Source organism: Chroicocephalus ridibundus, chromosome 5 (assembly GCF_963924245.1).
Source record: "Chroicocephalus ridibundus chromosome 5, bChrRid1.1, whole genome shotgun sequence".
Lineage (NCBI taxonomy): Eukaryota > Metazoa > Chordata > Aves > Charadriiformes > Laridae > Chroicocephalus > Chroicocephalus ridibundus.
Genome location: NC_086288.1, coordinates 66,282,953 through 66,304,731, shown reverse-complemented (window position 1 = coordinate 66,304,731; position 21,779 = coordinate 66,282,953). Strand labels below are relative to the sequence as shown.

Below are 21,779 nucleotides of genomic sequence, written 5' to 3'. Positions count from 1 at the left end.
ACATTTCCTCTGTGCATTATAATGATCTATTATGCTTTTCTCTGAAGAACCTCGTAGCTATTATTACTGGATGTAGAGTAATATATCATTCATATATCATGGAATGATTCATAAGATTTTGATAAAGTATAGTGAATAATTCCTAGTGTTTAAAGCATATAGAAGTATGATTCTATGTCAATTTAGTATGGTATGTGCAAACAATTTAATTCCTTAGAAACATATGCAGACCAGCCTATAATCCTTCATACGTTTATTTTCAATATCTCACTTTTCCACAGCACAAACGTTCAATTTTAGCAAGCAAGGACGTTGCTATTATACTTTGCTTTAGTAAAGAGGTTGCAAAGTAACAAATAAATAAGCAGTCTGGTCCCTGACTAGTATCCCTGTCACTTGTTCATCCAAAGATATCTCGGAAATATTCACACCTTTCAACAAGAAAGAAGAAAAATGGGGCTGTTAGTTGCCAGTGATTTTGTCAAGTGAACACTTTATTTTGCCACTTAAAACGAAGTTCTTCTGAAAGATCACTTCTGCCACTCTTCCGCAAATAGCGAGACAGGAGCCGCTGTTTATCAGCCGACCTTGGAAGGGTCTTTTTCCAGCAGCAAAGCAGCTCATAGATCTGGTGTGTTAAATTATCAGGGCACTTCAGCCTAACAAGCTGAAGTATGCTCCGCCGAACAGGTAAGCATAAAGCAAGCAATGATGTATTATCTTCTGCAAGCTCTTCTGCAAGCCAATATAGCAAGTTATCCCATAGGGCCTCTGAAGGACAAAAATTAGTAAATGAAGGGCATTATTCTTCTGCTATGTAAATCTTTCTTTCTTTGGAAAAGTTTTCTAAAGTTGGAGGCTCAGTGGGTGAACTCCCCAACTAAAAATTGTTTGTTTTTTACTTTAATGGAAACGTCATCATTGCTTATTTCTAATGCAATTTTTGATAACTCCACTGTGACATGAGTGAATTTAGTCAAGAGCAAATTCAGCAATAATCTATAACTTTTGGAACTGTATGGAGAAAGCTAGCAATAAAATAAAAGGGTTTGGGCATTTCCTATAACATCAGTTATACTGGAGCTTTCCTGTACAAACTGAAGCTCCTTATATAGAAAATTACATGCTGTTCAAGCACCCTACCACAACATTATTTTAGAAGAGCTTTTGCATTGTCTGGTAAACAGATGGCCTTTTTTTTTTTTTTCCCCTTCGAATATCTTTTAATACATTAACTATTTTGGTTCCTGAATACAGCATTTTAAAACATCAATTACAGCTGAAACAAATCTTGGCTTTTAAAAAAAACAGCAAATATCACTATTATTTATATTGATATCAATATATTAAGTATGTGCTCTTACCTGATGAATCAGAAGAAATTCTTTTTGTGCTTTGTGGACGCTTGATCAGCTTTTCATGCTATCAAAGATAATATGTTGAGGAAAGAGAAATGACTAAATGAGTAAGGGATGAGGTGTAGGATGTGGAAGTGGATTGCAGTAAATCAGCATTTAAGATAGGTTCTAACTACATAGAGGATTTGTGTCATTATTGAAAACCAGTTAACACCATCGGCAGGTATAAATCAGTATACAGCCACTAAAATTAAACTATGTTTACATCAAATGGATGTTTATTGCATCTTATTAAAAATTTTATAAGCTATGCAATTTTACAAATGTTTGATCAGTAGCATTATGTCATGACTGGTGTACAGAAACTGGGTGTATGGAAAATCTGTATGGAACATGGTACGTGAAATGGATTCTAATTTTGAACACTGCATTAACTTTGCCTTGCTGTCTCTGCTTTCTTATTACAACTGTGTGCATACCATTCTGTTTCAAGGAAAATGACAGTTTCTAGGTATGCAGTATCTGTTGTTAGGTCTAGAAATCATACTATATTTGTAGCTGTAGTTATTCATTTTGCATAGTTCAACTTTTAATTAGAAATCACTAAAAATCATCATAATTGAAAATACAAGTTCCATAAGAAAGCACAGAGTTCTTCCTATTTTTTCCTCTGAACACAGGGAAGAAAGAAAAAATACTTTGTCCTTTTTCCCTATGACTGAGAAAGAAGAAAGTCTTGTGGGCTTTACTGTTGTTTCCTACTCCATATAGAACAAGAAATTACATAAGCACTGAGCACAAGAGATTAATTTGTATTAAGTGAAGTTCAGCTCTATTTTTTGTTAAAAGCTGTAATTTTAATGTCCTCTTTTAGTGCCCGTGTTACTTTCATCACACACATTCAGTTGTATTACCTGGCTGTTTATGCACAGCTTTCCATGTGAGACTTGCTCCAGGTTTATTCACTGAGCTTCTTTTTTCCATTTGTGAATTAAAAGCATGAAATTCTGACTGGGTAAATTACTCTCCTTCTCCTGCTAGGCATACTGAGCCAGAGTCTTGCTGAGCTTATCTTAAATACTTTTGTAATACAGACTTTTATACATTGTTCAATATTTGGAGTGTTTCATATGTACTGAGCTACATATCCAAAAGGTCAACATAATCATAACTGTTACCTATTCACCTGTGAATTAAACAACTTTTCATCAGGCCTGTACTCAGTCATCTTGGTAGGGGCTTTCAGCGCCCACATGATGCAGACGGTATGCACTGCTTGGCAGCGCAAAAGCGTCCTATGCTGTTCTCCTCTTGAGATCTGAATCTGCCTCTCTTGCCTGCTTCTACAGCAATTCTGTCACTGCACGTGTCCCAGTGTGAAGACAGCATAACACAGCTAAAAAAAGCCCTCAAAATAAAGAGAATATAAAGCTCTTCCAGAAGAGGGCATTGTTTTTCTTCCAAGACAGCTTTCTTTGCCTTCGTTTAATTATGCATTTATATTTAAACTTATTTTCATTCATTAATGAGAATTTAGCACCTCAAAGGTCTGTATGAGATTTTCAAAGTTATTGTAGATGAACTCAATTACCCATGCATTGACTTTAATCTGAACCACTTTATGCTACTTAATGTTAAAATAGTAGTAAAAATTATAAGAATTGAAAATGAGTATTGTCTAGAAATAGTGTAATAATATACAATGCATTAGATCTAAAACATTAAATCTGCCTTTAAATATTAAGTATCTGTGGTGAAGCGCTAAATTCACCCACGGTTCAACTGCACGGGCATGTGGTCCCACTGTGCTGGTTGACAGCGTAAGGAAAATACTTTTAGCGGTCAAAGCAGTTTTCTAGTCTGGAAGACCCTTCAATTAGCTAAGCAACTGCCTTTCTGAAGCAGAGGATCACATGCTATTTTGCTGTTATACAGTCATTAGACTTAAAACTTCAGCAGAATAGTAATTTGATAATGATTGTATGTATTACAACAATCTCTTTTTGCAAAGCATTCTGATTTCAGCCAGTAATACTGAAGTGCTCTGTCAAATAGACCTCTCAGACATGACCAGACTCTAGTAGCATATCAAACAGGACAGGCAGAAAAGGAGAAATTAACCTTTTAAATTCTTTAGCCCAGTTTCACATAAATACAACTGCTTTGAAATCAGAAGAAATACTACTGATATGCACGCACATACTTGACATCAGAACTTAATCCACTATGTTTAACTTGTGTTGAAAATAACAGGTTTGACCAACCAGTGTTTTCTAATGCTGAGGAAATGAAAGCTGCATAAATAGGAATTGTTAGTGAAGATCAGCTTACTCAGAAGTAAACATGCTACAACTGTAGCATGCTTAAACTAAAAACTGATGTGAATGGTTGCATACAAAGGAAACAACCACTGCTTTGACCACTGTCAGAAACATATTTGTAGAAGTGTGGATAATGTGGGCACATACATACAAAAATGGCTTATAGTCTATATAGTTACTCTCTTCTCTCCACAATTCAAGAGAAATTAGGTGGAAATTTTACAGAAATGAGTGCAAATGTAGTCAGAATGTTTGCCTTAAAAAGATTCCATCTGTCTTTGTCACAACTGAAACCAGGCATTGTGGATGGTTCTAACTTTACAAGCTGCCAAAAAAAAAGAAAAAGCCAAAACTTTATTTCATTTTGCTGAGAAGATTTCTATTGTTACTGGCAACACTGAGTGTTTGTGATCTCATATAATGTGTTAACATGGTTAAACTAAACATAAGACATTTATTAACTCAACAAAGTAGTAGAAATATAAATAAACTTTGCTGTTCTTGCCTTGCATTTACTGCTATTTTGGGGATTTTATTCCCAACCCATGAAAGCCTCCCCTAGCATACTGGGAGCAAGTGAGAAGTCCATCAACAGCACTACAATTTAGAGTGAACTAGTTCACAATTAAGACTTGAGAGCCTTACTGTGACAACTGGAATTCTGAAAGCAGCTGTGTTAGTGTGAGCAATACTATAAACAACCCACCATTATCGATAGGTCAGATATGTACACAGAGCATTATGTTTTGATATCCTTAAGAGATTTGGGGCAGCATAACTGCTGTACTGTAGTGGCATGCATGTGATAGAAACCAGCAAAACTGAAGGATCATTGCTTAAGTGTATGTCTCTGTGCACAAATGTTGTCAGGTAGTTCTAGCTGCTTTGGTAATATATATTTAGAGCATCAGCAAAAGACTAATTACAGACAGTGCCAGTCTTGGTTCATATCATATGAGAATTAACACAAGACTTGTATTTTAATGAAATGGTAAATAGCGATTGCATTTGACAGATGGCTGGTGTAGTTGTTTGTATAATTAGTACATTATATTTCTCCCTAACTGTTTTCTCAACCAATTTTAGCTATTTCCTTCTATTTCTTTTATTCATTAGAAAGCCCATGTAAATGTGAAGATATATCTGATTCAAATAGGTTGATCAGATCATGGATAGTAAAAACAGGATAAAAGATGATACAGGTTCTTATGTTAATTTTTACTGTCAGTGTTTTCATCACTGTTAATAATTTAAAAACATATAATAAGATATGGTAAGTAAGTAGAATTTCCTTTTCATTGCTCTGGCATTTAATTGCATCTGGATCATTATGTTTAATATATGGTTCTGTCTGTCTCTCTTCCAATCTATTCCTTTTTGAACTCAAACACATTTTTAACTGCTGCAAATACTCTGTGAAAATGAGTTCAGTTCACCTTCTGTATGTAAAAAGTATGTTCTTTTATATTGCTGGTCACACCTGCCACTTACCAATATCACTGTTCTTATATCCTGTGAAAGGGGATATAATAATTCCTTTTTCAGTTCCTCCATAATATTCATAAGTTTATACAATATTTCAACGTCTGTTGAAACTGCCTGAAGTGTTGTCGTCAATGTATTGTCTCTCTACCTAGAACCACTCCATGTTTCTGATCGCCTTCTTTCTTTCCTCTTCTTCCAAATCCTTTTTCTGAGTTCTGTGACCAGAATTGCAGAGTACAGTCATGATGTGGATGCCTCATAGATATATGGCATAATCTTGTTCTCAGCTTTGTTGTTCTAATAATTTAGAACATTCTGCTTACCTTTTATTTGCTGCTGAATATATATTATATATTGCTCTGGAAGTTTTCAGAGAGCAAAATGACCAAAGACTTTTTTGGGTTTTGAGTGGTAATAGGTAATTTAGAGTCTAGCAGTATAAAATTAGGTATGTACTTCCACCCCAACAAAACACTTATTGAAATCTAAATTATCTGGTTTATTTTCTAGCTGCTCACTATCATAATATGCTGTGATTTTTCACAGACGACTTTAGTACTCTGAATATTTTGTACTGTCATCAGACTTTTCACTTAATTATTGAAAAGTTCTCCTGAATATGTTATCATGGATCTGGGTGGAACTTTACTACTAATCATCTTCCCTTAAGAAAATGAACCACTTTTCCCTACTCTTTTATTTCCAATCTTTCAGGCAGCAAACCAGCCAAAAGAGAATATTTTTTATTCTTAAAATTTCTGTGAGTCTATTCACTATGGAATTCAAGATTTACTTGGCTGGAAGAAGGTATGAAGAGCAAAAGAGTACACAACAATATAACTTTGTATTAATGAATGTTACATATCACTAGCCAGTGGTGTTGGTGAAATTCCCATTTGCCTTGTGTATTTATATACCAATAGTAAGGTATATTGTATTTCATTTACTAATTATTCACTAAAGTCAAATAAATTCATTGATGTTTTATAATTCTTCAAAATTTAATACATTTAATGAAGATTCTAACTCTTTTGAAGTGCACCTCTTTAAATATATTTACAAGAAGCAAAAGAAAAATTATTTGCAAGGTGCTGCAACATTGATTTTCTGAAATATGTAATAACCTTTTCTCTGTAAGCAGACTTTTTATGCATCGAACTTGGGTCCTCTGTGCTTGAACTTTTCAGTTGAAAGTAGAGCCACTACTCAGAGATGTAGAGAAACTGTTCCCAGAAGCTGTCACCATTCCTGAGCTTTGACTTCATTTCTAATTTACCAACAATGATCATTTTATACAGTCCTCTGGGGTTTTTTTTCCATTTAAATGAGTAGGTTGCCTGGGTGCTACTGTGTACCCACATATATTATATATTGTCACACACTTACGCAGACCGACCAGACTTCAAGGTCTCAACCAGATTGGGAAAGAGGAAACACGGCCTTAAATTTAGTAGGAGAAAAGGGGTAGTCAGAAATACTTGTTTTGAAAACTCTGAATAGAACGCTTAGGGACTAATATGTATAGGAGTAGACCATAGATGCCAACCCAAATCTAAGACATTTGATCATTACCTTTGGTGTTTAATACAAATGCAGTTCAATCCTTTAACTCTTATTCTTATTACGCAGTAAGATTAAATAAAGTGTAACAACAGGATGGAAGCTAGACAGATGGATGGAAGAAAACTAACTGATGCCTAGGGTGTGCCACAGATTTATTTATTTATTTATTTTAATCATCCCACTGAACCTTAAGAGTTTGTATTTCCCTCTCTGTGAATAATGCACATGGAATGCTAGCCTTATGGAAAAGCAAAGTGCTTGAAAGCATGTGGTTCTCAAAATAAAACTTATATTTTTTATGGAGTTGGTCACTGAAAGATATCTCTTAAAATCTTCTGCAGCTAACTGTTCTTAATTTATACTTGGGAGAATGGAGATGAGAGAAATCAAGAGCTATGCTTATGAAATAAAAGATACATTTGCAGGTGATAGCTTAAGGAAGAGTGAATTACATTCAAGAAGAGGGAGATGTTACTGCTACTGCTTGTCACCAGAGATTTAGACCAAGTGTTACTGTACGTATTTTGATATTTAAATGTATGCAAATTTGATAGCAGTAGTCTAGTGGCAGCATTTTGTACAATATAGGGTGCTGATATCTAGGCTCTTTGAAAAGATTACAATGAGATTTCACTGTAGGTATATTAAAGATTAATTTATGTAGCAAAAGCTTTCACCAGAGATAGAGATAATTGCCCACATGTCTGTATTGCAGAGGCTAATCAGGCATAATATGAGAATCAGGTGATAGGAGAAAGATAGGTTACATGAACTGTTTAATGCTCCTACAGTTTGCAATTCTGCACTCCCAAGACAAGGATGCAAGAAGTATATAACTGAAACTTAACTAATGCTTTCTCAGGGCCATACCGTTTGGGGAGAGCAAATGGGTGAAAAACTTCTGCTAAACAATTTTTCCCAAGCTCATGCTTGGATGAGGGTCCCTCCCACCTGCTAAGAGAAACTCTGAGGGTGTTTGTATATTGCTGATGGATCAGAACTTCTCCATCAGTGACTCCTGTGTGTATCTGTAAAGCAAAAGTCATACCAAGATCCTTTTGCCTAACAAATATGTGGTAAGGAAAAAAAGGAAAGATCTCTAACATTATGAAGTGAGAAACCCACCTTTGGTAATGTTAGTGCTAATTTACACAGTGGAGACTGGTGTTCATATTCACCATATGGCAAGGGTTGTTCCCATTTCTTGGTTATCATCTCTCTGGTAATTTTATAAAACACCGCTGTTCCTTTGTAATGAGGTGAACTGTGGTTGCCAAATTCATCCACTTCTTTAGTTTGGAGCTCCAGCCTGGGTTTTCTTTGTGAATGAAAAATCAGCCTGTAGACTTTTCTAAAATCTTTTCCGTTCTCTGCAGCCCATACAAAAAAAAAAAAAATAATTTTTTTTACATTGCATTTAGAGGTGTGGCATCTAAAAGAATTCATTAGGGTGAGTCAGAGCTAATCATATAACATTTGGTTGTTCTATATCATATTTGTTACTTTTTATTGAACCTCTGAGGTTCAAATGTTCCTGCCAGCCTGCTTCAGTAATTGAAATGTCTTCATAGTTATCTGTCTTAGCCCTTGAATTGTTGGCATAAGGAGTAAGCGGTGAAGGCTGTGCTACAAGTTGAAAAGTAAGGAACATGGAACAGGATAAAATACATAACATAGACAGAAATAAAAATAAAATGGTTTTGTGAATGGAATGCAAATTATATGCTTTCTAGTTGTTTAGGTGGATATTTCTCTATCTGTAACACCAAAATGAATGGAGTTAGGGAGGTAGGTGCATTTTTAGGATTTATAATTCCATTTTAATTGATATGTCTATAACACTGTCCTTTGCAGAGACAGGCAGGCATTCCCTGGGGGCTGCAGACTTCCCTTTTTGAAGAACAATCCTTCCTTTAGGGTAAACAGAGATTTCAGTGGGAGAGTTTATGTACAAAATGTTCAGAGAGCCAAATATATATTTATATGTTCTTTCCAAAACTGACCAAAGAGATAATATGTAACTTTGTGTGAAAATTTTTCTGAGGCTTCTTATGTCTTCTCCCTTTAAGCACATCTCTGAATGGTGGCAGGTAGTGCATGGAATTTTTGAGGCTGCTAATGGAAACAGCATAACAACTCTCTCTCATCACCTCAATTCATAGTGCTACTCACAAAAAGCAACATTTTGCCCTGCATTTCAGTGTTTAATCTTGCCTACTTTAAGTGACTTTACACACATAAAATAGCAGCCTGTTTCTTTTTGTTTGGAATCTGTTTCACTCCTATCAAATGGTCTTTATATTAAAAAGCCATTGATGGAATCTTGCCCTTTTGAAATAAAAGATAAAATACTAGCTGCTTCTGGGGGACCAGTTTTGACAGCACAGCAGAGGTTGGAAGAGATCTCTGAAGATCATCTTGTCCAACCTCCCTCCTCAAAGCAGGGTCATCTAAGCAGGTTGCTGGGGATTTTGTTCAGCTAGTACCTTTTATTTTACAGTCACAACAGTGTCCTATGTAGTTCATGCAGCTATCATTTCCAAGAAATAAAACACTGAAATAACTACATGCGCTGTGACTAACCCCAATCTACTAATGTTCACAAACAGTATTTCTGAACACCTGAGGTGATTGGTACTGTTCATCCAGATGCATGAAGTAATTACCTTACCTGAAGCAAAAATATTGCCTCTAAATCTAAAATGAATCTGCTCTCCTTCTCTTAATGGGAACTGCTGCGTAGGTTCTGGGGGACCAAAGTAGCCCTCCTCATGGAGCTTTTGAAGTTCCCAGGTCAATTCTTTGGATGCAGATAACAAAACTACTATTTTATATGGGTTTTCTCTTTTCCGGTACAGTATCACATTAGCCATTGTGCTATAAACAGCTTCTTCCAGAGCTTGAGCAAAGAGGAGAAGATACGTGTTTTCCAAGAGGAACGAAAGGCGAATGACCACAAAGCTGTATTTAAAAAAAAAAAAAAGGGCAAAAAAAAAAAAAACAAACAAGAAAATAAAGAACTCTATCTTAAATCATTTTATCAACTGCTAACAATTTATTACTCAAAATAATACAGGGCTCAGTCTCCAATGGATCTTTTGCTACCTCCTTTTCATTCTTGTTTCCGACTTATGAAAGGGTAGAAATTTGCCTGCTTCTGTAGTGTAGAGTATATTGACTCTGTATCTATGAATTCAAATACATACAAATTTTAGATGAAAGTAAGATAATATTTCCTAGTAAGAAATTCCAAAAAATGTTATGGTTTTGTAGTTAGAGACCTAAATCACATTTTCATATTAAGATTAATATCTGCATTTCCTGTTTCAAATTTTGTATATATTACATTGTGCACAGTCTGCAGATGAAAAAAATATTTAAGAATATTTGTATTTTCTGTAACTACAAGTAACAAATCTAAATGATCTTATACTGCAAAGTGGAATAAAGAGATGCTGGAAAGTTAATTATTAATAGTGGATGATTTCTTAACTCTACTAATTTCAATTACTTGGAAGTAAATATTTTAGTAAATAAAATTTTATTAAATTATTCATACATTACCTTTCTAAATGCTCATTTAATTCAAATGATACAAGCCCATTCCGTGCATTCTGGATAATAACATCATCGAACACCTTCCACCCCTCTGCTTTGTTTCTGTGACCTAATAATTTCAAAGTATCACTGAGATTCTCCCCATTTTTTCTCACAGATGCACTCACAGCCCTGGAAAGTCAAATTATAGGAAAAAATATAATGAAAAATAGATCCTGTAGCTCTACTTTTCCTTCTGCTTTCCTTGATGACTACCTGTGTTTTTCCCACCTTGCTGAAAATTTACATCTGGAACTGTACTCTAGAGTATGTAAGTGATATAATTGTTAAAAGACCAACGTGAGTGTAAGCTCTTTAAAACATGATCTGAGAAGTTTTTCAGAAATGGAAAGCTAGAACATTGTCTGCCTTCTCCATTGTGCCTTTCTTCTTTTCAAGATAATCATAATCCTGGTATATAAATGAATTTTGAAAAAGGTAATGTTTAGTACAGTAGGAATAAGCTAACCCTTTAATGATGTAAAGTAGAAGTACTTCAAAGCTGACTGTTGTCCCAACCTAGTCCCTATCAAGAAATCCCAGTAAGCCTTTCTGAATCTGGAGTTGCCCATGGTAGCAGAACGGAAAGGACAACTATCAAATGGTAAGTTCAGATTTATTTTTTTCCTGCATGGGATTGTAAAAACAACATCTATTTTGCTGACTGTCAAAATAGATGAGATCAGCTTTGGCCTTTTTTTCACCCAAAAGTTTTATCCATATCCTTTTTGCATGATGGATAAATTTTATTGAACTGAAAATTTATTGAAATTTAGAGATTTTTTTTTACGAGTCCCCACATTTTAATGCTTTTTTAAGACATTCCAAAAAGTCTAAGTTTTAGAAATTTTGTAGTGAGTGCTTTGGAAAAATATGGGCCTTTACCAAGTGCAGCAGTTACCACAAAATTGACCTGCTCCCAACTGTTGTGTCATAACTTTTGACTCAGACAGCCATTGGAATGTGTAGAAGTAGAGATCAGAAAATTCAAAGGCCAGGGTAGCCAAACCACCAACTGGTAAAATAATGAACACAGCAGCTTTGAGACATAGTTATTCTCTATGTTCAATGTTTGGCTTTGGTGAAAATGGCTGAACATTTCTTGCTGAAAAAAAACTCGCTCACTTTTCATCCTGACTCCTGTTAGAAATACAGTGGTTAGCCGTGGTCAGCATACCTAAAGATTATACATCAAATGCTATGCGAATTTTCATGGTGAAGCTATAGCATGAGAATTGTGGGGATTTGCTCTAGTGTTTCTAACAGTGTTTCTAGGTATAGCAGAGTGTATTAAAGAACTAATACATTTTTAATACAAAAAAAATATTAATCAGCAACTGTTAAAAATAATTCATTTTCATGTTTTGAAAATGCTGAATTTGTGGTGAAGTTGTTCTTACCGAGAATGGTATGCCATAGCAACCCTCTTTACTGTAGCGGTAATGGCTCTTGCATGTTCTGTCTCATCTCCTTGACTTTTTTTTTCTGGGTTTGGAGGACAGGGTAGAGTAATAGTGACTGCGCTGTTAAATGGTTGGGCTGAAGGATGCTGGACATAAACCAGTGCACTAGTAGATACCACCGAGTGGTACATATCGTGTCTTGCTTTCAAGGTGGAAACCAATGATGGTTCAATTGGCTGAACCTGAATATGGAAAGCAATTGTACAATTAATTTGCAAATTAATAAATCTTCTCTGACATCCCTGGCTTTTTAAAAACAGGTTTATCTTTTGGAATTGGATTATATTACAGAAGCTTTAGGCTCCTCTCTATAACCAGGAACAACTCTAACAACATATCAGCACTTTATACAATGCACAACCAAATGCTTGAGAGTCATCAAAAACTGGAGCCTTTACGGACTAAAATATTTTGATTGTTTTGTTCCTGCTTTGAGTTAAAGTTTTGAAACACCTGAGCTCCCTCAGAGTTTGATAGTTTTCTAAGATTTTTCAAATCTGTATTTTTTTCACTGATAATTTTATCTGCTTTGTACTTCCGAATCAATGTTTTTATGGGGGAAGGGAGAAACACATTATAACTGATGCAAATTTTAAGATTATTCTCAGAAGAGGTGACAAACCCTTCTGTTGCACTGCCTGGTACAAATGATGAAGGTCAGATGAGAAAAATTGTTCCATTAACTTAAATGCTGTGCCAAGCAGTTGAGATTTGGAGTTGATGCTTATGTCATTGTTGAAAACACCAATATTTTCTGAAGTATATTAGACAAAGTAGATGGTTCTTCCTTTTTGCTACAGATATCATTGACTACTGACGATATTATGTGGCTTTAACAAAATTGGCAGGAAACCATTTGCTGTGTATACAGGATGTGGAGCTGCAACCACTTTTCACTTTTTCTAATAATGGAACAGGTTGCCCTTTAACGTGATTGGCATCCTTGCTTCAGAACGGATCAGCTAACAGACTTACGGGACGAGTATTATGTATTTCAAGCTCACCTTTATTTGCATGGGTGCTGGAGAACTGAATGTTTCTGGAGGGTAATAGAAAGAGATTCTAGAATCCACGCTCAGCTTTTGTAAGAGTCCTATATTTGGAACAGTAAATGTTTCTTTCTTTAAGCGTGACACCACAGAAAAAACACCCAGCTGATAAATTTTCACTTCTGCAAAGTTTTCCTGCGTAAAGAGAATGTGGGGTTAGAGTACATGGGAAGCAAAGGACTCTGTGTTCTGCAGCGCATTAGCATTTTGAGAAGGCAACATTGTTTATAGAGTAAGGTGTGAAATGAAAATAAATGAAATATTATTGCCACCTGGATGCCCAGTTATCTGGTGAGCTCTAGTCCTCATGTGCTGTCGTTCATATTACAGTGTATGATTGGGGTGAAATGAAATAAGCTTGTAAACTGGTTGATGAATCTGTCCCAATGAAACTCTTCTGTAGTTAAAAAAGAAACTATCCTGTGTTTCTTTGAGATGCAGTTTGGAGTCATACACGTAGAATTGTGTTACTTCTCTGTGATCTGAATACCAAATAATTCCCCTTAAGTTTTTACTTTTATCAAAAAATGTAACGTATTACACTTATTTACAAAAGTCACGAACCATTACTCAACCATTAGTATATTGGGATCAAGCACTTGCGTTAACATTATGAGTAAAAAAAGGGACTCTGTTAAATACTACGTTTCAAATAGAATTAGTTCTTGAAAAAGTAGGAAGAAAAGTTCAATTTAACCCCACATCGTGGGCAATACAGATTAATAAGGACGTCTTTACTAGTATAATTCCACAGAGGCTTAACTGGAGTTAAGCCTCTACAATGCTTAGATGAGAGGTTACTAACCTTATGGTTTCCTTGGTATCTCTCCAAAGAAATAGGAGCTAAGTATTTTGATTGAAAGTTCACATCAGTCACCTTCACCATAATCTCCCGATAATTTCCTCTGAAGCATGAAGTAAATGGGATTGCAATGTTGATAGGGAAAGGGATTTCTTTCTCATAATCAGAGCATTCAATACTGATGACGTTGCTGATGAGCTCCTCAGAATCATCCACCACCAAAGAACTAGTGTCATTGGCTATCTTGCACTTCAGATTCTCCAGAGCAGTGGCAGGGGCTTTAATAAAACAAGCTACTGTACGTTCATTCTTACCACTCTCTTCCACTAGGAATCTGGAGCAAAAAGAGTAGAAAATGTTATTCTTATTGTCGTGGTTTTGGCCGGATTGGCCAATCAGAACGACAGATGACCCTCCCCCCTCCTCTCTCCTCAGAGAGGAGAGGAAGAGATAAGGAGATTTATAAGTTTAGAAAAAGAACTAAACTACTTTAATGAAAATAATAATAAATAAGAAAATAGTAAATAATAATAGAATAATAAAAATTAAAGGAGAAAAAAAAAGTATACAATATATACAAAACCGTATCCAGCTCCCAGGACGACGATCGCATCACCAGCAGACACAGGGAAAGTCCCAGACTGCAGTCAGCGACGGACAGGAGCTGAATTCCAGAACTAGAGTCAGGAATGCTTGGATCGGGATCAAAGACAGACAAACAGACAGGGTCCTCCTCCAATGTCGGCCATTGAAGAAAGAGCAAACCAGAGCAGCCTTGCCCCTTTGATCCCTCAGCTTTTATACTGAGCATGATGCAGATGGCATGGAATACCCTGTTGGTCAGTTTTGGGTCACCTGTCCCGTCTGCTCCTCCCTGCAGGTGAGACCCCTCTACGCTTCTACGCTTCCGACCCTCTAACGGGGCAAGCAGCGAAGTTACCTGACCTTGGTTGTTATAGCAATAAGTATAAGCAAGAGCCTCTGTGCATACCGTTCCCTGGTATAATCAGGTCTTATCACTCTGAGAGTGAACAGTTTCTGAACAATATGCTGTTAATTTCAGGCTTTAGTCAGTTAGAAGAGGCCCAGCTAAAAAGTAAAATTACAAATCAGAAAATTGGTTCTGTTTTACCTCAAACCAGGACATTTATATTTTGGGTGGAGTGGTGTCTTTTATTTTTAATTAGTACTTTACTATGATGATGTGCTGCATTGTAGCATAAGCAGATAATTTATAAAAATATATCTTTATGAATAGATGGGAAAATCATGAAAATTTTTATGTTTAGGTTTTTTCAGAACAGCTTACAAATTATTATAAAACTGATTATTTGGGGTCCTTTCCTACTGGTTTCCAACAATTTGGGAGTTATTGACTTTACTGGCTGTGACTCAGTCCCCCTCTGGCATAAAAAAAAATATGCAATCAAACAGAAAGTTAAGAGTTTACTTTAGACCAAACGGAAGATCTTCATTGTGCATGCTTAAGTTGTAAACTGCTATTACGTGCACGACCAGTAGCTGTTCAATAAAGCAACATATTGAGTTTCTGGGCCCACAGATGTTTGTATGTGTGCTAATAAGCAATATTTATGTATATCTGTTCCTAAAAAGGATATGTGCTTACTCTTTGTACATCCAGCGCCTAGATTTTTGTACTTCTTCTGAATCATTCATAGAAGGATTCATAGCAGTAAGATCATATGTTTGTACTGAGGAAGTGAAGGTAATCAGGTCATTCCTACAAATCTCATGATTTGTTTCCGTTTTACTGCCTTTCATTTGCTCTGTCAGTCTACGTTCTTCACTTTCTACCCCTTTTGAAGATTCGACTACTGCCTTTTTTTCCTGTTCAAAAAGATTCATGACAGTTTCGTCATAAATGTCTTTCAATGTCCCAGGTAAAATGTCTTCCCCACTGCTCATAAGAGCATGTTGAAAAGCCAGTTCTGGAGACTTTCCAGTAACAGAGCTAGGTCCATGAAGTTTATCTTTTCCATTACAATCTTTTTTCTCTGTAACAGAGTTCATTAGTAGTCTCTGTTCACCATCTTCCTTTTTTATTGGAGGTTCTCTGCTAATGTCCTGTTCTCGAGCAGCTAAATTTTCAGCTAATGATGCAACAATGTCTTTTTCCACAGTTTTAGTTTCACTTGGCTGGATTTGATTAACATTCTGACTTTCTGCCTTGTTCAGGGAAGGATTTCTTTGGGATTGCTGACTGGGACTAGAAGATGCTTGCACAGACTCAGTTGCTTCTCCTTCAGAATAAATGTTCAGAAACACATCTGTTTCTCTAGAAGCATTTTGAGCAGTCTGGATCTGAGAATCGTCGTCATCTTGTCTGCAGCTAGCAGCATAAAGTTTATTTTCTGCATCTTGAAGGTGTGAGACTGTGTTTATCAAATAATCCTTCACTTTCTGCAGACAATCAGTAATTCCATTGTACTCTGAGGAAAAAAAAATAGGTAATCAATCAAATTTTGCGATGAAATCTAGCAAAAAATTTGAAAACTATTATACACATACCTAATGAATTCCACCTAATTCCATAGTGACATTCAATACATGAAGTACAATGTATTTTTTGGCTTCCATTTAATATTTTTGCATTTATTGCTATTCAATTTGAGTGAATTTCTGAAGAATTGAATACGGACAAGTACATTTGTGTACTTGTCCAAGTACAACTGTGTATTTGTCAAAGTACTACTGTGGCACCTCTAATGAACACCTTTCTAGTGTTAGCTAAATTCTTAATGACAATCAATCTAATTAGCTAAATTCTTAATGACAATCAATCTAAAGGATGGAATTGGTAAATAATAGTCAAATTAATTTGGGAAGAGCTTTACAACTAAACATTAATTATATAGATTTCCTAAAATTGAATCCTGCAAGATTCTAATGCGTGGGTCTCTAATAAAGTTTTTATACATAGGCTCCATATTAAACATGTTTAGCAACTTTGAATTTTTGCTATGGAGAAGAGAGGATAACACAAAAACACCAGCACGTATACAATACTGAATTTCAACAGTTTGTAGCATCCGGTTATAGGAATGGTGGAGGATAATCTTGCTTTTAACTAAAAACACTTGGTGAAGAAAGATGCACAAAAAGCACACAATCACTAGGTGCTATTCATGTAAGATTTTTATCTTTGGTGTATTTGTTTTGTGATCCTTTAATTTATGACATTTTTGTTATCTCACACCTTTTCTTAGAAATCCTTCCAGATATTCTCTCCAAGGATTTCAGGTGTATTACTTTCAGCTCTCTCCTCACCTAATGCTGTCAATCTCTATAACTGGAACTGTGTCTTCATCACTTAGGCATATTGCAAACCTCTCTGAAAATTTCTTGCTTATTTCTGTTTGCTGCATGAGATCCTGCTTTGTTTTGCAGATTAAACTCCGTGAAAGTCAACACAAATAAGAAAATTTACAGAATGAAACACAGTATGGTGTGCTTTTTGCTTATAATGGACAAAGACACGCAAAGGAAGGAAAATAGAAAGGGCTGACACAAGTCTTACAGGAAACCACTGGCTCACATTCACTTTTTTCAATAATGTCGTATAAGGTAAATCAACATCTCAAGGTTTTCAACTAGGAAAATAATTTTATTGAGTAATAATATCATCACACATCAATGTGTGGTGTTACATGATCTAGTTAGGCCTTTATCTGCATTTACATCTTACTGATTTAAACGTACAAAGCGTCCAGTTCAGATTAGAGATTTTTCCTTGCTGAACTCAGACTAAAAATTATTCCTTTGCAATACTTCCTCGGTTCCCAAATGACTTGTTATTGGATTTTGACTATGTTTGGGGAAAAAAAACAAACAAACAAACACATTTTTAATATATTTTTTCTACTAGTAGTTCAAAGAACAAAAAGAAGTTTATTCTAAAGTACTGCTGTTTCTCCAGGAGCACTTTTACAATAGCGATAAAGGACTTATAAGTAGTTTAACAGAGCTGAGAAGTAAAAAAAAAAAGATTGGAAATAGCATAGCTTGCACAGCCTCATTTGCATAAGAGGTTGTAAAAAAACATTTCTCAGTCTTACTATAAGGCAAAGTTCAAGCTTTGAACTTTGGCTTCAGCTGCCAAAATTAACCTGTTTCCTCCCTGAATTTTGCATTTTGTAAACAAAACAAAAAAACTCAAAGCAAATCGTACAGCTCTTTAAAATTCCCCTAAAATCAAATTTGAAGATAACAGCTTAATTTGAAATAACTGCATTTTCCTATGCCGTGAATGTGACTTTTCTAACACTGCAGTGCTTAAAGCCAAGCAAAGACACAGCCTTGTAACTTTACACTACCCAACTGTGGTACAGGAAAAGACACTTTTGCATTCTGTTACAAGGCTAACCTCGAAATAAGCCTTCTTTTGTGTTACCCCCCACCACCATCGCTTTTCTAACACTTTGCTTTCTGTGTTTTTCTGATGTTTGATAACATAGCTTTGGAATACACTGGCAGTTTATACGCAACTCTCTTCAAACGTTTTTGCTGACTGTTTTATGGGAAAGTGTTAGATGAGGAAAAGTAGCTTTTTGGAAGGAGAATGATACTGAATTCTTAGACATCGAAAAAAAAAAAATTAATTACCTAGGCCATGAGGCCAATATGGCAAAGTTAGCTTGATCTTGAAGCCTGGAAGCAGGTCCTTTTTTTACAAAGATATTCTTTTATTATTGTGGACAGTTTATAGACCTGTAGAACAAAGGCTCATAAACTTGGGCTAAAGATTTCTGCCTGGAGTCTTTCCCTCTGACTATGTATCATGCTGTTAGACCATTATTAAATGCAGAAATGTTAGTTTTCTTTCTAATTTGATGTCTGTTTGTTAAGATGTTGTTTCTGAGTAAAGAGAATTGTTTCACCGTGACAAAATGATCCTGCTGTTCTTTTTTTTTTTCCAGGAAAAGAAGTATCTGGATTTGCTCCTCACAATAAATAACACCGTTATTATAACCGCACTGTTATCAATGCAATAAATTAAATTTTATGTGTTTACCTGTACACTAAGATGGCAGAACTCTTTCTTATTTTTGTTGTTATCTTTTTGACTACATTCGTACTTCTAGAGGGCTGTAAACTACATATATTGGGTTTACTCGGTGAGGCGCTGGCAGTGAGGGGGCTGCAGAGTGGCCTCTGTGAGGAGAGGCCGGGGCTGCTCCAGGCCGGACACAGCCGCTTCCAGCCAGTTCCAACCAGCAGTCCCGCTGCAGGACTGATTTGGGCCTGTCAGCGAAGCTGGTGCTTCCTCTGTGAAAAGATACTTAAGAAAGGGCAAGAACACCGGAGAACAGTGAGGAAAAAAAAGTGTGAGAAACGGCCCTGGGAACAGCAAGGCCAGAGAAGAAGGAGGGGGAGACGGTGCTCCAGGCCTGCAGTGGAGATCCCCTTGCGGACCACGGGAGATCATGGTGGAGCAGATATCCACTCTGCAGCCCGTGGAGGACCCCACACCAGAGCAGGTAGATATTCTGTAAAGGTACTGCAGCCCGTGGAGAGCCCAATTTTTCCTGACAGGAACTGTGGGCTGTGGGGAGGACTCACGCTGGATCTGGGAAAAATGTGAGGAGGAAGGAGTGGCAATGGGCAGCTGCTATGGACTGACTGCCACCCCCATTCCCCACCCTTGGGAGGAGTTGGGAATAAAGGGTGGATGGTGAGCCTGGAAAAAAGGAGGGATGGGGGAAAGGTGTTGTTTTAATTTTTCACCTTTGTTTCTCACTATCCAGATGTATTTCAATTGGCAAGAAATTAAATTAATTTTTTCCCTAGGTCGAGTCTGTTTTGCCTACTTCACCAGCAGTTTCCCTGTCTTTATATCGACCCATGAGCATTTCCATCTTATTTTCTCCCCCTGTCACATTGAGGGAGGGGGAGTAAGTTGTTGTGTGGGCACGTGGTGTCTGGTCAAGATAAACCCACCAAAGTAGAATATACACGAAACTTTGAAACAATTCTGTTTAGATAACATTTTTTTTCTTACATAATGAGAATTACAAGTCTCATATTGAATCTCACATAATAGACTTGAAAACACAGTGATACAACCATTGAAATATGAATTAATTTGGTCTAGTGAATGATCAAATACTGAAATACTAACAAATGAAAAGTAAGGCCCCCAGCATCATCACATGGCAAAACTTAGCATCCAATATACCCAGTCCATTCTGTTTACAGGTAAGTCCCTCCATACTTGCCTGGATTTGCAGTCGATTCCTTGTGTTTGTTATGGAAAGCACTCAACAAAGAACAAGTGTCTTGAAGACTCTCTGTAACATTCTCCAGCTGCTGGCTGAGAGATCTGCTCAGCTCTTTTGTTAAAGAGATCACTCTATGCACATACTCCGCTATACCTTCATTATCCAGATCACTTTTCAGAAGCACATCTCTCGCTAGCAAGTTCAGGTGCCACATTTTTTCCAGGAGTTGGCCTGATTTGCCTGCAGGTGTAATCTTGCCTTCAGCCATTTCCATTTTATGTTCAGAATATACTACTACAATTTTTTTTCTGCTCAAACACTTCCACAAGGTGTTGTCCTTGGTTCAGACTTCTACACTGTTTAGTGTTTGAAGCCTAAACTGCGTTGAAAAAAAGTACCGTATTCCACACACACTGACAAATCGAACTCTAGCTCAGAAATTCTGAGTTAATGTTGATTATTAAAAAGTTACTAGGTGACAGAAAGGAGTGGCTCTCCTATAACTACAGGCAAGGATTGCCAAGAGATGCCAATGTACACAATGCACCTTTAAGGGAGGTTATGTAACTCGGTTATGTAGCAGTGACTTAAATTTCAGGAGCTCTGAGCAATTCTCACTTCAGTGGCTGTAAATGATCAGTACCTATGAAATCAAGCTTAATTGTGAATTCATAATTGTATAGTCACCAACAACGAGGAAGTGTTTGTACTGCAAGCTAACCTAAAATGCTGTAGGTCACTATACAGCATTTTCTGTCAACCGTGTTTCATTTGTTTTTCAGCCACATCAAATGGGTGGGACAGGTCCATGCTGCTCTGCAGTCTTGATGATGCATTTGAATTATTCATAGGTTTCAGCAATACAAGAGCCCACAAATCTAGTTTTGTGATTAGCAAAAATATTTATTAGGAATAGACATTGAAAGAAACTTGCAATGTTTTCTGTGGTGTGTTTGTATAACAGGGGAAGAAACAAAGAAAAAGCAGTAGCAGCTAAAAGTTTGAATAACTAATGATTGAAATTTTGTTTGATACTTTGTAAGTTGAGAAGCAAACTTATGGGAAAACATGAGCTCACTAAACTTAACTGTGGCATCAAGAATTGACTACATGGGCTTCATGAGGAAAAAACACTGTCCCAGGAGTAGCCCCATGAAAGTGGGCAGCACTGCTTTCGCAGGGGCTCACAACCCTGCTCCTGCAGGCAACCTGGAAGGGAGGAGGGCCAGTGCCTGGTAGGGCTCCTGTGATGTTCATTGTCTTCAGTGGATGAAATCCGAGCACTGATACCTCAGCGTTTGCAATGATTTCCATTTTACCCAGGAAGTTCAGGAAAAGATGTTTTACCAGGACAGCAATGAAAACAAGTGGAGGAACAGCACTGACAGTTTCTTACTAATGCTAGTTTGCATCTTGCTTTGCTAGGGGAGGACAGGCCTGAAACCCTCATTAGCAGAGTTCAGTGCTGGGCTAAATCTGAAGTATCCCATACACCAAAATATTTTGGAGTTTAAGAAAGGTACTACACAAATTGTTGGTACTGTGGCTTTTCTACTAAACATTCCTTTTTATGGCCCATTATAAATATAATTAATGCAGCTTTAAATAGCAATTAAAATGGGACTATGATATAAAAGCACACTGAAAATTGCATCTGAGCATTGCAAGAACTAATAAGGTAATGTCAGCACAGTGCTTTGAAGATGTAAAGCACTGTATAAATGGTAAAATAACAATGAAAGATATAAAATGTCTTTAATCAAACGTATAAGCTGAAACCAGCTGTAATTATTAAATTCAAAAGGAAAACTCCTTTTGACTCATTATAGTTTGCTTGATCATACTGAAAGTGTACTGTAGAGCTAACACAAAAAAGTATGTGAATCATTAACCTATTTACCA

The 21,779-nt window shown here is 36.4% G+C and overlaps 1 protein-coding gene across 1 annotated transcript; it reads right to left on the bottom strand.

Annotated features, from left to right (window-relative positions):
- Positions 1-481: 481 nt before the first annotated feature.
- Positions 482-20,145, bottom strand: DTHD1 (death domain containing 1). Its single transcript, XM_063337218.1, is given in 11 exon segments — positions 482-771; positions 1,365-1,422; positions 7,853-8,097; positions 9,399-9,688; positions 10,292-10,456; positions 11,725-11,969; positions 12,792-12,971; positions 13,642-13,972; positions 15,266-16,101; positions 16,103-16,133; positions 19,871-20,145. Coding segments are annotated over 11 exon segments (2,946 nt in total).
- Positions 20,146-21,779: the final 1,634 nt, after the last annotated feature.